Source organism: Pelobates fuscus, chromosome 2 (assembly GCF_036172605.1).
Source record: "Pelobates fuscus isolate aPelFus1 chromosome 2, aPelFus1.pri, whole genome shotgun sequence".
NCBI classification, from domain to species: Eukaryota; Metazoa; Chordata; class Amphibia; order Anura; family Pelobatidae; genus Pelobates; species Pelobates fuscus.
The window spans coordinates 425,142,738-425,158,644 of NC_086318.1; the positions used below are offsets into that span (position 1 = coordinate 425,142,738).

Genomic DNA, 15,907 nt, shown 5'->3' on the forward strand with positions numbered 1-15,907 from the left:
ATGCTATGTTTCACTGAGGGTTAATCCAGTCTCTAGTGGCTGTCTCATTGACAGCCGCTAGAGGAGCTTCTGCGATTCTCACTGTGAAAATCACAGTGAGAAGACGCTGAACGTCTATAGGAAAGCATTCAGTAATGGTCGGTTTGCATGCGCATTCGGAGCTGAGTGGCGGAGAGATCCCCAGCGCCAAGGGTGTCCGGCGCTGGAGAAAGGTAAGTGCTTAAGACATGCACACTCTCATGAACAGACGCATACACACTAGCTAACAGACACACTCAGTGACAGACATACACACTCACTCACTTACAAAACACACACTCACTAACAGACACACACAGTAACACACTCACTGACACACTAACACTAACACACACACACACACTCTAACACTAACAGACACACACACTCTCTAACACACACACACTCTAACACTAACAGACACACACTCTAACACTAACACACACACTCACTAAAACTAACAGACACACACACACACTCTAACACTAACAGACACACTATAACACTAACACACACTCACTAACACACACACTCACTAACACACACTCACTAACAGACACACACACTCTCTAACACACTAACACACACATTAACACACACACTCACTAACACACACACACACACACACACTCACTAACACACACTCACTAACACACACTCACTAACACACACTCACTAACACTCACACACACTCTAACACTAACACACACTCACTAACACACACTCACTAACACTAACAGACACACACACTCTCTAACACACTAACACACACATTAACACATACACACACTCACTAACACACACACTTTTTTTTTTTTTACATTTAATCCCCCCAGCCTCCCTACCTATAGAAGTGCTGAGGGGATTCCCTGGGGTCCAGTGGTGGTGGTGCTGTTGGGCGGGTTATCTGTCTGGCGGGCGCGCGAGGGAGCACTTTCCCCTGGGTGCTCCCTCTTCAGCTCCCTCCCCGTTAGTATCCCTGCGGGACCTGCCCTGTGACTGTGGACCCTCTGCTACTTGCACACAGGGGCCCAGCACACTCTGTGTTCCCTCTCCAGCTGCTCTGTGTCTCACTTTTGCGAATCCCGCGGACGTCTAAACAATGCCACGGGTTATCAGGCAGACGGTTCTCGTAAGAGTTAGATAGAGCATCGCTGGAGAGGAACACAGAGTGTACTGGGCCACCATGTGCAGTGTGCAGTGTCTGGCTCCCTCCACCATGCCACCGGACTTCCAGGGAATGCGACCTCCCCCCCTGACAAAGTAAGAGGCAGGGAGGGGGGAATAAAATAAAATATACACATATAAATGTAAAAAAAAAAATGCTTCCCCCTATTTTACACACACACACACACACACACACACACACACACACACACACACACACACACACACACACACACACACACACACACACACACACACACACACACACACACTCCTTATACAAGCATTATACACATTCTGCACTCACTACACACACTACATTCATTATATACACTCTGCACTCACTACACACACTACATACACACTCTGCACTCACTACACACTAAATACACTATACACACTCTGCACTTACTACACACACTCTGAACTTACTACACACACACTACATTCACTATACACACTCTGCACTTACTACACACACTACATACACTATACCCACCCTGCACTCACTACAAACACACTACATTTACTATACACACTCTGCACTTACTACACACACTCTGCACTTACTACACACACACTACATTCACTATACACACTTTGCACTTACTACACACACTACATACACTATACCCACTCTGCACTCACTACAAACACACTACATTCACTATACACATTCTGCATTCACTATAAACACACTACATTAATTATACACGCTCTACATTCACTACAAATACATTACATTCATTATAAAAACTCTGCACTCACACTCTGCTTATTGCATGTGAATTTTGGAGATGTCTTTGTAAACTGGCACTTTACAATAAATGTTGCACTGTATATTCTGAGAAATATATATGCATAGGAGTGTATACATTTTTTTGGGGGGGGGGGAGGGGTGGATCATGGGTGAGTTCCCACACGTTTCCCCCCAGGACTTGACCCCTGCTTGTGCTATATACAGTAGTTAACTCTTTTGCACCAACCACAGGTCACATCACATCATGGGATTTTCTTATATAATGCCAGTGTGGCCTTATCAAAGTGAATGTTCAGTAACCGCATGGTTCCACTGGCTCAGGGTGTAAGTGACAATGCATTTTGTGCCATCTCTGCATCTACCTCTGGAAAGAAGATCCAACTCAAAATCCAATTCACCAGGTTCTTCCAGCTCAGCTACCTTCTCGCCCTGAAAGCTTGTTAAAGAATAGTTTTATTTGAGAATTTGCTTGTTTTAAACCTGAGTTTCTTAACAAAATGCTGGAATGTGACTAGCACACCATTGTTTTAAAGACATACATATGTGACTCCTATTATTGATCTAGTTCCATATGGTGCAAGAATGACTAATATGAGCACAAGAAGTACACACACCTTGAGTTTGTAGCAATGGACACTTATACTTAAATCAGAAAGCCTACCACTGACCTGAACATCTGTGAAACCCTACCCATATGATTGCATGTCAACAATGTTATAGTTACCTCCATTGGCTAGATTAGTGTGACCTAGCTCCTGTACTCCAACCAAGCACCTCTGCCCTATCCACTTTCTAGCCGATGGGGAGGGAGCCTGGAACGCTTCTACCCCAGTCGCCAAAGCTTGATTGGGGTCTCTCTGGAACTCATCCACCCAACCAGACTCTTCTCCCAGCAGGTATCATCCCCTCTGCCTATTCCTCTGCAGCTTTCCTTTCAGGCAGGTATCCACCTCTGCCTGCAATGTGATTTCTATTGCGGCTCTCAGGCCTATCTCTGTCAGGATTCACACCGTGACCTCCAGACTGCCAGACGGGGTCGCCCCTTTATTGCCCGAAGAGGGATTTGAACCTTTATACTCTGTAGTCCTGAACCTGCTCTCTTACCTCTAAGCCATTTCAGGACTTTGGATAACTCCCGGTTATATCTCAATTGCCTGCAGCACTAGGGGGCTGGACTTCACCTGGCTCAGACCTGTCAATCACTCTCCAGCTGAATCTGATACACTAATCAACAAGGTATAAGACACTGCCCCTCCCTAAGGGCAGTGTCAGTTCAATGACTCTGGTTGGAGTATTGCTTTTCCACGTTCCAGTATTGTCCTGACCTTGGATTGCTACTCGTTTGTACCCTGACCTCTGGCATCCCTTGACCTCGGCTTGCTACTCGTATCTCCTGATTTCTGGCATCCTCTGACCATTGGCTTACCTACGACTATTCTCCTGGATTTCCTTTTCTGTACTGCGACTTCAAGCATTCACCTGCACAGCCCCCGTGCACAGATTCACAGGCCAGGTGAGTTCTACCTTGACCACCTTGGCCTGTGTCTAATTGCAAGGGTGAGCATTTATCTCTGCATGTTGGACTCCCAGCAAGGTAAGCCTGACAATCTCTCTTGATTTATCCCAAGGCTAGAATGATCTTGCAGCCAGCCAACAGGTCCGAAGGCTCTGTTACTGAGATCCCGACAAAATCCACACAGGACACAAGTTCCAAAAGGAACTGACATACAACCCCTTATTTTTACTTGGGACTAGCCCATATGATTAATACAGCAAGCTTCCTGAGACAAACTTAATAAAAAAAAACAAAAAAAAAACTAAATATGTCAGAAAACCTACAGGGAACTATAATAACATAATAACATATTTATAAAGGGGTGGTGAAGACAATAATTAAAACAAAACATCTCTCCTTATTTACAGAATTAGCAATATGCAAATCTACCTGAATATGCCAATTAATAAGCCTTGCTATTCCGGTAGTGCATATTGCTGTTGCTACCAACAGGTGGCGCTGTACAGGCTCCAAACCCACCCAAGTAGGGTAGCAAGCATCAGCAGGACAGGAGAGAACACAAAACATATAACAATGAAACAACAACACAAACCCTGCTTCTATAATGGGCACCGGGTGACTCACACATAGGAGTAATCCAGGGTTCACTTGGAAATCATTTCCCTTTCTTATTTTTTTATTTTATGCAAGAGTGAATATTTATTAAATGAAGACCTCTAAGCACCATACTCACTATAGCTCACTGTATTGGTTATGGTGCCAGGGGTGCCCTGTTGCTCCGTTTACAGTAATTAGGCAAAGTATTTAAGAATGATTTGACAATTTACTTTGGTCCTGCCAGGTTTGACTACTTACTTAGAGAGGGGACTCCTGACACCATAACCAACTGTGGCTGTTCTCTGTTGATGTGTGTGGGTAACTGTGAGCAATGTGTGCAGTTGTGCATGTGTAGCTGTGATTGTTGTGTGTTGCTGTGCATGGGTAGTTGTGAGTGATTTGTGTATCTGTATATGGGTAGTTGTGAGTGATGTTGGTACCTGTGGTTGTTGTCTGTTGACTCGTGTGGGTATCTGTGAGCGTGGACATGTTTGTGTGTAGCTGAGTGGGGTTAGTTATGACTAATTTGATGTGACTGTGTTGTTGTGTATGGGTAGTTGTGAGTGATATGTGGCTGAGTGTATTTAGCGGTAAGTGGATCCTGTGATCGGGTGCTTGGTGAACCAGTGGATCCTGTGATAAAACTTGCATTTATTTGTACACGTATTACTTAGCATCTATATCAAATGAAGTAAGGTGTGTTGCTGTTTTCTATTTCTTTAAATCTTCATATTTCTGCAGAGAAGTGTGTTGGTAGATGATTGTGGGGAGGCTCTGTTTATTCCAGGCTTTTTGGACAGGGCAATGTTCCCTATTCCAGGGTGAACCTGTGGGAACAGTAATCGGGTGCTTAGTGATCCAGTGGATCCTTTGATTCCACTTTCTGGTGGTCCTTCGAGAGTTACTTGGGGTCTACACCTCCAACATGTGCAGACCATTGTACATAATTGTAAATGCTCCTTCTGGTCCAGGACCCCGAGGATGCAGACCATAAACTCCTGCGTAGGAATGAGGGAGCACACAATCAATTATGGAGAACGTTTGATATCCCTGTTGGCTAGTTCAGCAGCTAGATCAATGTTTAGCTGCATTAGAGTGTGCCTGAGCACATCCCATGCATATGCCTATGCACACTATTAACATGGGTGTTAAAGGGACACTCCACTGCTCACATACAAACATTTGTACTGCTTTTGTAAAAAGTCAACATATTCTTCACACATAAAGCACTTCAGCGTGTTGAAGTGCTTTGGGGATACGGAGTCTTTTTAATCAGGAATCAGAAATATTCTGTGAATTAAATATAATTTACTCAGCAACTATGAACAAACACATTTCATAATATAAAATAACTCCACAAAAGTATTAATAACAAAAGGTTAACTCTTTTTTTTTTTTTTCTTTTGGCAATTACTACCAAGCGTATATAACAAATTAAGAATTCTTTGTTACCATTTAATTACTATTAAGCTGCATTATATGACTTTACCCCTTCACATTGTTCTACACGACACATGCAACAGATCTACATGAGACTGGATAATACATCGGAATTTATAAGCTAAATTAAGTGCTTGTGTTTTTTTTTTTTTATAAGTGATAAACTGAAATATCCAAAATTGTCAGTGAGCACATATGATATGAATGGACAGGAAACATATGTCATTCGTTGATTCCTCACAATAAGGAAGAGATGCAGAGGTCACCGTTATCTGTGCTTGAGTAACACATTTCACTTTTTCAGTTAACAATATTTGTTAAATTGGGAAACGCTGAAGTCAGAAAAAAAGTTTGACTCAATAGCTTTTTTTTTAACCCATTCAGTAACAGTATGTTTTATTTAAAATTTTAAATATTTTCACGTCTCATATCATTCTCCACCTCTGAATCAGCTAAGGTCCTCACCCGATTGAGGGACTTTAAATTACATAGATTCCATTCTACTCCTGCACTGTACAGCAGGGTTTAGAAGCCTTGGTGGATCATAATGGCATGGGGTGGGGGTGATTTTGGGTTATTGAGCATACATTGAGGCATATGCAGTAGCAGCATGCAACATCCTTTGAATTTGGATATCTGGTTTTGTTCAGACATCTATATTTAAAGGGATACTCTGAGCCCTAGGAGTCTCACTGCTCTCTCCAATTGTAAGTAGTCAAGCCATTCTAGAACATGAACTGTAGTTGTTATAGTCCTTGGAGTGTCCATTTAATATGTTTGCATGATGGCCACATGCAGTTACAACATTTGCTTTCTGCTGGTATTTCGAGAATCTGAAATCCATCTGTGCCAGTAAACTATTAGCAAACATTTATGAACACGGTATTCCACCATTTTTACTGCCTTTTTGTCTTTTACCTTCTATATGTTACAAAACTTGCATTTATTTGTACACTTATTACTTAGCATCTATATCAAATGAAGTAAGGTGTGTTGCTGTTTTCTATTTCTTTAAATCTTGGTACTTCTGCAGAGAATTATCCAATTAGTGATACATTCAAATCTTCTAAATATGCACAATTTTATATTTTAGACATCCTTGAAGAGTGATCTGTACATCAGGTTTCTGTTTTGTGGCTTTTCATTTGCTGGAAATACATTTAACATTTCAAATAAATCTTACTGAACTGAGCTTAACAATGGTCAAATGTTAAAAATAAATTGTGTTTTTTTTCCTATAATACATGGTGGTTTGGGGTGTTTCGCTGACAACGCAGCAGATATCACATAGTTATATTTAATTCTCCCACAAATGTAAAGAACATTTGCAAAACAGACAACAACACATCGTCTTGGCGTATTTATATCTAAAATAGTTTGAGACAGAAAACGACAACACAGCAGGCTGTTATTCACAGCGGTGACCTGTTATTGAAGATGAAATAGCTTTTTTTTCAATAAATGTTGGTTTCTGAAACAAAATGTTTAATTTTCCATTAGTTGTTAAAACAAATTCCAAAAATGGAAATGTAACACAAAAAAAATTCCCTTTGATACTGAGAAACTTTGTTCAGATCAAATAATGTGCAGTAACGCTAGGCCCACAGAGATACACAAGAGATAAGTCCTAAACAACACGTGCAGAAATGTATTCAATTTATTGGGAAAAATGTAATAGACACCCATCAGCTATGAATAGCAGTATGAAAGGTAAGCTGCACACACTGTTACAGTCTCTCTGTGTATAGTAGCGTGATGACACATACAGTGCACACACTTGGATCATGTACTGTAACAAAAAAAAAAAAACCTTACACAGTGCAACATTTTTTTGAATATTTTTCTCCTGCATTTTTAGGCAAATTACATAGTAGAGGTTTCATTTTGTGTGCGATACAATGCAGCATACATACTTTATCACTTTAAAGGAAAACTAACACTTCCATTGATTAAATTAAATTATTTTTACTATTTACATTTATTTGTGTAAAATAATATCCATATGGCAAATGTGTTAAATTATACAGAGAGGGCTGCAATGCTCAAAGACCTTCCCAGGCAAGTCCGGAGACCTAATGGATTTTCTCTGTTTGCAGTGCTTGTACAGCTGCTAGGGATTCTGGGTAGTTGCATGCATATGAGGACTGCACTATATATATATATATATATATATATATATATATATTTACTTTATACATAGACCCCTGCAGTATGTGTGCACTGCGCATGATAGCTATTGAAACATATTTAAAAATGTGCATGTTGTATAATAACAAACATTACAAAATATATATATATGCTGTGTGTTTATCTCCAATTAACAATAACAACAATGTATCTAATGCTTCGCATTTAATAATCACTTTCCTATTTTGGACACGGTTTGAATAGCTTTAATCCACTCTTTACGCTCTTCGGATGAAGCTGCTTGCAGAAAATAATGCACCTCGGATGCTGTGATGATTTCAAAATAATTCTTGTCTATGTCCTGCTTTTTTCCTGGTTTCAAGAACATATAAAAATGAAGTTAAAGATACTTTATGTTAGAGTTTGTCTTTTTTCATTGCAGTTTTCAGATTATTGTTAAAGGGATTCTAAAGACACCTTAGCTGGAGTCTCACTGCTGAATTCTCTGCCATTTAGGAGTTAAATCACTTTGTTTCTGTTTATGCAGCCCTAGCCACGCCTCCCCTTTTAAATCAGATGTTAACTTACTTTAGAAGGTTGTAAATTGAACTTTGAACTTAATTACATACAGGAGGCTTCTGCAATGTCTAGCAAGGTATTAACAGAACAGGAAATGAGAAATTCTAAATTAAACAGATTTTGCAATAAAGGAATTGTAAACATTACACCACTCTTTACAGGAAGTGTTTAGGAAGGCTGTGTAAGTCACATGTAGGGAGGTGTGACTAGGGCTTCATAAACAAAGGGATTTAACTTCTAAAAGGCAGAGAATTGAGCAGCAGGGGCTTGATCTATACACCAAAACTGCTTCATTAAGCTAAAGTTGTTTCAGTGATTGTTGTGTCCCTTTAAGTAATTACATTATCCCAAACTGATTCTAGAGTACAGCTTCCATAACCCTGCCAGAGCACCCAGCTTGGTATAGCATATAGGAGGAGTAGTCCAACAGCTATAAAAGCCCACTTCTCAAATAGGAAAAGGGCAATAGATATGCGAGTCTACAAAATATGGCTGACATATAGATCACACAGAGAACATGGCTTTTTAATCAGCACCTTTTATTTTATTTTTTACTCTACATACCAATTGCCTTGGATAGCATAAAGAAATCTACCAACGATTAGAGGGCCGCGTTCAAAGACTTTGTCTACAATTTATGTGAAATGTAAATATCAGTGAGTATAGAAGTAGACCAGGCTGGGTCAACTGTATCTTGGATCAGCTGATATATGGTAATGTAATATAGTCCTCTATTGAATGACATGTAATTGTGGAATATAATGCATATCACAGCTTGTTTTAATCTCGCTCCCCATTCCATTTTTCTTTTAAAGTCTCAGCAATGTGGCCAAACAGCTGGCTAGTTGTCTGGATGATTGGGCGATGGCTGTCTAATTTAAATAAAGGGCTGAATTTGAATAGTGGTGAACACATTATGGCTCTGGACACCTTGCCTAAAAGCCCAAGCTAAGACTCTTGGATGTTGTGTCTGCCTTACTACATCCTGCTCTTTCTTCTAATGCCCCAGTCCAGCATATTGATCTTTTCCCATGGGAGGTGGGTCTAATCCTTGGTGGTATTTTAGAAAACAATCCTGTGATCTATGCTTTGGTAAACTTACCATCCATCATATCCTCTACAGCAGTCACTACACAGCCTCGTAAGTGAATAGCTCCACAAGGATCATCATCCCCCTATAAACAGGAGACGTTATTGACATTTCTCACTATACATTGCTTTATGTATTTTTAATATTGTATTATTTTCTAAATCTAAACATCATACTGCGACAGAACATTTTAAAATGTGATTTGCTCTCAAAGGAAAATCTAAAATTCTTTGCTGCGACTACAATGTATTCTAACTTTTAGATGAAACTGTAGATTATATCACACAAGACCTCAAAGGTGAAATAAAATGACCAAATTAAACATAGCCTCGTCATTTATATGGCCACAGACTGATTTTTCAAATGTAACCACAATGTATGGCAATTAACCTGATATAGAGAGAAAAAATAATCATAACAGATGCTGCAAAATGTAGATAAAATTAACAAAGTTACAAAGATTCTCAAGTGAATAGGTTACTCATAATTGTTTTTGTATATTTAATGGACTCGTGCATTCTGTTTCATACGAATCACGATTCATCCAAATTTTGGACAATCCGTGAGACATCCGAATTCCATAATTCTGAATCACTGAATTATGCCACAAATGAAATGAGGAATGAACAAACTGTTTTTTTTTTTGTTTCGTGATTCGGAGTTCTGTCCATGGCATAAAAAATAAAATGCGAATTCATGGGAAAAATGATGATAGATGGAAAAAAACGATGATTGATAGATAAAAAGATGATTGATGGCTAAATGGTGATTTTATTCACAGATCAAGTGAGAAGTGACCAATAAAGGAAAGAAATTGAGGAGCAGTGAAAAAAATACATTAAAAACATATATATATTTATACACTATAAATATAATAAATATATAATATATAAATAAAGATTTTTTTTACGACTCCTCATTTTTTTTTCTATTTGTGACTTCTCAAAAATGTACCTATCTGTGCACTGCAAAATATATATTTAATAATTATGTTATGTGTATATTTTACAGTATACCAATAAACACTTTTTGATACCCATTTTCGTTCATCCAAATAGTTTTTTTCCGAAAATGATTGCATAGACAAAATGAGTCCAAATGGAAACACCAGAGGGATAAAACATGATTTGCTTGAAAATGTTTTTACAGACGAAAGCTTTCGGATGAACCAATTTTTTCTCACTGTGCACAAGTCTAATATTTATTGTCGTTTTGGAAAATCTAAATTTTGACAATTCTAATGTACAGTATTTACTAACAAAATACACCAGAGTATTTTAGACTTAGCATTTACTTAATGATCATCTACTTAGATAAACTAAAAAAAAAATGTGATATTCCCTTAGGGTGTTTTGTATTATCAGCAGGTCTTAGCAAACACAACTATATTTATAAAGTCTGCTCACCGAAGCCGGGTCGTAATAATGCAAATATGCAGGATCTTCTCTCAAAACAAATTTACGTACTTTCCAGTTTTTCCTTCTGTGACCCTGTAGATAAAGACATTGATATACACACAGTTTGTATGTTTAAATATTTGTTTAAAGCGTAGGGGAATCTATTAGACATAATTAGTCTGCAGAAATAAATGAAAACGTAACTGCTTTATTATTAAACAACTATCATGTTAACGCATCACTCTGCCATCTTGAAAGCTACCAAATTGAATTTATTAATGTTAAAGATACACTATAGTCACCAAAACAACTTTAGCTTAATGAAGTAGTTTTGGTGTATAGATCATGCCTCTGCAGTTTCACTGCTCAATTCTCTGCCATTAAGGAGTTAAATCACTTTGTTTATGCAGCCCTAGTCACACCTCCCTGCATGTGACTTACACAGCCTTCCTAATCATTTCCTGTAAAGAGTCGTCTAACATTTACAATTCCTTTATTGGAAATTCTGTTTAATTTCAAATTTCTTATCTTCTGCTATGTTAATAGCTTGTTAGACCTTGCATAGTCTCCAGTGTGTGATTAAAGTTCAATTTACAGAGCAGGAGATAAAACATTTTAAAGAAAGTTACATCTGAATAAAAATGAAAACCATATTGTTTTAAAGCAGTCTATGTCAGTCACATCCAAGGGAGGTGTGATTAGGGCTGCATAGATAGAAACAAATGTGATTTAACTCCTAGATGACAGAGAATTGAGCAGTGGGACTTCAGGGGCATGATCTATACCAACAAACTGCTTCATAAAGCTAAAACAAATTGTGACTATAGTTTCCCTTTAAGTGTTTAAGTGTTTAGACATTCAATATTTCTTCCAGATTTTTGACTCACCCTGTATATATCACTCAAAACTGCTATATTGAATGCCAATCTAGAATAATTTATGTTTTGGACTACAAAACTAATCTTGGTCTAAGGCAGTGGTAGTCAACCTTTTTCTACCTACCGCCCACTAATGCATCTTTTTGGTTGAAAAAATTTCCTTACCGCCCACCAGTTTTCGCGCAAATGCAGAATATTTTTAAGAAAGGGGGGTGTTTTTAAAAAAAATAAATGTACGTACATTTATCTTTTTATTTCTACTTAATGCAGGTTTATAAGGTTTTTAACTTTATAACGTTTAATGAGAAAACAATAAAGTAAATTGAAATTACCTTTACTAGTGATTAATGAGATCCTTGAGGTTGATGCTGCGAGACTAAATATTTGATATCTGGTTCGATTTTCGGAAGGAACAAACAAAGGTCTCTTTCAGTGATATTCAGACGACTTCTCTGTTTGCGCATAATATGATTTCTCATTTGTGCGTCAGCTCATCTCCTCTCCCTCCTCAATTCCCCTCCCCACCTTTTATTCCCCTTTTTTTCTATTTTTTAACCGTCCTTATAGCAATGCCCAGTAGGAAGGCTGAGCTAGGTAGCCCACTTACTATAGTCCACTATAACATACAGACACACACACAGGACACACACACAAAGACACAGACAGGCACACATACAAAGACACAGACAGGCACACATACACACACGTATGTGTGCCTGTCTATGTCTTTGTATGTGTGTCCTGTGTGTGTGTGTCTTGTGTGTGTGTCTTGTGTGTGTGTGTTGTGTGTGTGTGTCTTGTGTGTGTGTGTCTGTGTGTGTGTGTCTGTATGTTATAGTGGACTATAGTAAGTGGGCTACCTAGCTCAGCCTTCCTACTGGGCATTGCTGTAAGGATGGTTAAAAAATAGAAAAAAGGGGAAAAAAAGGTGGGGAGGGGAATTGAGGAGGGAGAGGAGATGAGCTGACGCACAAATGAGAAATCATATTATGCGCAAACAGAGAAGTCGTCTGAATATCACTGAAAGAGACCTTCGTTTGTTCCTTACGAAAATCGAACCAGATATCAAATATTTAGTCTCGCAGCATATACATACAAACAGACAGGCACACACACATAAGACATACATAGACACACACACATGCAGACACACAAACAATGACACATACATACAAAGACAAGACACACATACATACATACAGACAGACACATACACACGACACATACAGACACACATACGACACACACAAGACATATATACAGACACAGACAGGCACATATACAGACACACAAGACACACATACATACACACACAAAGACACAGACAGGCACACATACACACAAGACACATACATACAAACAGACACACAGACATGCACACACACATGCAGACATACATAGACACACACACATGCAGACACAAGACACACATACAATGACACATACATACAAAGACAAGACACACATACATACAGACACACACACAAATATATACACAGATAGACACATACACACACACAAGACATACATACAAAGACACATACAGACACACACACACATATATACACAGACAGACACAAGACATACATACAAAGACAAGACACACATACATACAGAGACACACACACACACATATACACAGACAGACACATACACACACACAAGACATACATACAAAGACACATACAGACACACACACACAAGACATACCTACAAAGACACACACACACACATTATATTTAAGTCACCCTCCTGTTTCCTACCTTGAAGGTGCAGGAGGGTGACTTTCCCTGGGGTCCAGTGGTGGCTCAGGTGGATGGGAGTCAGAGTTCCCACTCTGACTCCCTGGTGATCCTCCCGCGCGGCTCTCAGTTTTAGCTCAGGTGGATGGGAGTCAGAGTTCTCACACTGACTCCCTGGTGATCCTCCCGCGCGGCTCTCAGTTTTAGCTGGGAGGAGTGACCGGGGAATCACTTCCTCCCAGCTCTGATGTCATCACAGGGGGCCCGGTCGCGCTGTTAAAGCGCCCAGCGCTGACCGGGCCCCCTTACAATCCGCATCCATCGGGTGGCCCTGACAGCATGGGCCACCCGATGGACACTTTGGAAGGCGGCCCCGGCGGTTTACCGGGCGGGCCGGAGCCGCAAATGGTCACGGCGGTACCCAGTCGCACGGGTACCGCCGGCTCGCACCCGCCCGATCAACCTGGAAATCCCTACCGCCCACCTGGAATCCTGAAACGCCCACTAGTGGGCGGTAGGGACCAGGTTGACGAACCATGGTCTAAGGCATCATAACCCAGTTTCACTTTCCCTGAGTGCGTTAGACATGTGCAATTTGTTTCAGTCCGAATATGAATTCGGACAAATTTTGGGCAATTCGGACATTCGGGTACTTCCCTAAACAAGAATAAGGGGGGGGACCTAATGTCCTCCACCCTGACCCCCACCCCTGAGCGGTGGGTGGGGGCCATAATTAAGGATAAGGGGGGACCTAATGTCCTCCCCTGACCCCCACCCCTGAGCTGCGGGGGGGGGGCTAAATACTAATAAGGGGAGGGACCTAATGTCCTCCCCCTGGCCCCTTGAGCGGTGGGTGGGGGCCCTAAATTGGAATAAGGGGGGGACCTAGTGTCCTCCCCCTGGCCCCCACCCCTCAGTGGCGGGTGGGGCACTAAATACTAACAGGGGGACCTAAGGTCCTCCCCCTTGGCCCCCACCCCTGAGCGGCGGGTGGTGGCCCTTAACAAAAAAATGTCCATCCCCCCAGGTGACTAGGGGTCCCCAAACCCCTAGTCACCCCCTCCCCCCCAAAAATTATCCCCCTACCAACCCCACTCACGCTAAAAATAATGAGGGGGGGACCTTTAACTAAGCACCTGTAAAAAAAAAAATAATACTTACCATTCAATGTTTTCTTTCTTCTAAAATCTTCTTTTTTCAGCCCCAAAAAAGGGCAAATAAAAAACCATAATAACCGACGCAATTATATAAAAAAAAATGTTTTACTTTAGGGCCCCCACCCGCCACTCAGGGGTGGGGGCCGGGGGGCAATGTTTTTTTTAAAACAGTGAGCAGCCACAGGCTACCGTGAGTAGGGGCAAAATTTACTAATACTAAGTCATTTTTACTTTTGGTATATAACTCCCTAATACTGTGGGAATTAGGGAGTTATCTACAAGCGGCTGCAATAGAAGTCCCGATGTGCCAAAGTCCCAAAATTCTGAAATACCGAAGTTCTGAATTTCCGAAGCGCCAAAGTGCCAAAGTGCCAAAGTGCCAAAGTGCCAAAGTGCCAAAGTGCCAAAGTGCCAAAGTGCCAAAGTGCCAAAGTGCCAAAGTGCCAAAGTGCCAAAGCGCCAAAGCGCCAAAGTGCCAAAGTGCCAAAGTGCCAAAGTGCCAAAGTGCCAAAGTGCCAAAGTGCCAAAGTGCCAAAGTGCCAAAGTGCCAAAGTGCCAAAGTGCCAAAGTGCCAAAGTGCCGAAGTTCCGAAGTTCCGAAGTGCTGAAGTTCCGAAGTGCTGAAGTTCCGAAGTGCTGAAGTTCCGAAGTGCTGAAGTTCCGAAGTGCTGAAGTTCCGAAGTGCTGAAGTTCCGAAGTGCTGAAGTTCCGAAGTGCTGAAGTTCCGAAGTGCTGAAGTTCCGAAGTGCCGAAGTTCCGAAGTGCCGAAGTGCCGAAGTTCCGAAGTGCCGAAGTTCCGAAGTGCCGAAGTTCCGAAGTGCCGAAGTTCCGAAGTGCCGAAGTTCCGAAGTGCTGAAGTTGCCGAAGTGCTGAAGTTGCCGAAGTGCTGAAGTTGCCGAAGTGCTGAAGTTGCCGAAGTGCTGAAGTTGCCGAAGTTCTGAAGTTGCCGAAGTTCCGAAGTCTTGAAGTGCCGAATAGCCGAAGTCCCGAATTTCGGAATGCCGAACCGAACCGAAAATTTTCCCAATGCACATGCCTAGAGTGCCTACTCCTCTTAACCTGACAGTTATTTATAATATGGTGGACTCAAAAAACATATCAATTAACTGTTAAAATAAATAACAAACAAAAAAAATCCACGCTTAGCCATTCTACAGATTTCTCATTTTAAACATTGTTGATGAAGAAGTGGTGTTTATGTAACTGAGTTTTTTCACATCCGCCCTCTCAAAATTCTCAAAGTGTCAAATTAAAGAGTTACTCTTTTTGTAACTTCAGTATTTTTTCTTCCAAGCGTTGGTGACATAATGGAATTTAATAAAAATTTTTTTTACAATATTCTAATTAGCAACATTTATGCACAACTACAGAAGGGAAATATATATATGAAAATATGAAGCTTTGTAAACTTATTGCGAATGTAAAAAAAAAAGGTAGGAC

At 40.5% G+C, this 15,907-nt stretch overlaps 1 protein-coding gene across 1 annotated transcript in view; it reads right to left on the reverse strand.

Annotated features, from left to right (window-relative positions):
* Positions 1-7,680: 7,680 nt before the first annotated feature.
* PLEK (pleckstrin) overlaps positions 7,681-15,907 on the reverse strand; it is a 32,138-nt gene continuing 23,911 nt past the window's right edge. Inside the window, exons 7-9 of the mRNA XM_063441518.1 lie at positions 10,701-10,784; positions 9,307-9,379; positions 7,681-7,997 (exon numbers count right to left, since the gene is read on the reverse strand). Of these exons, the coding sequence (XP_063297588.1) occupies positions 7,858-7,997; positions 9,307-9,379; positions 10,701-10,784 (297 nt within the window). The 3' untranslated portion in view covers positions 7,681-7,857. The remainder of the gene's footprint in view (positions 7,998-9,306; positions 9,380-10,700; positions 10,785-15,907) is intronic.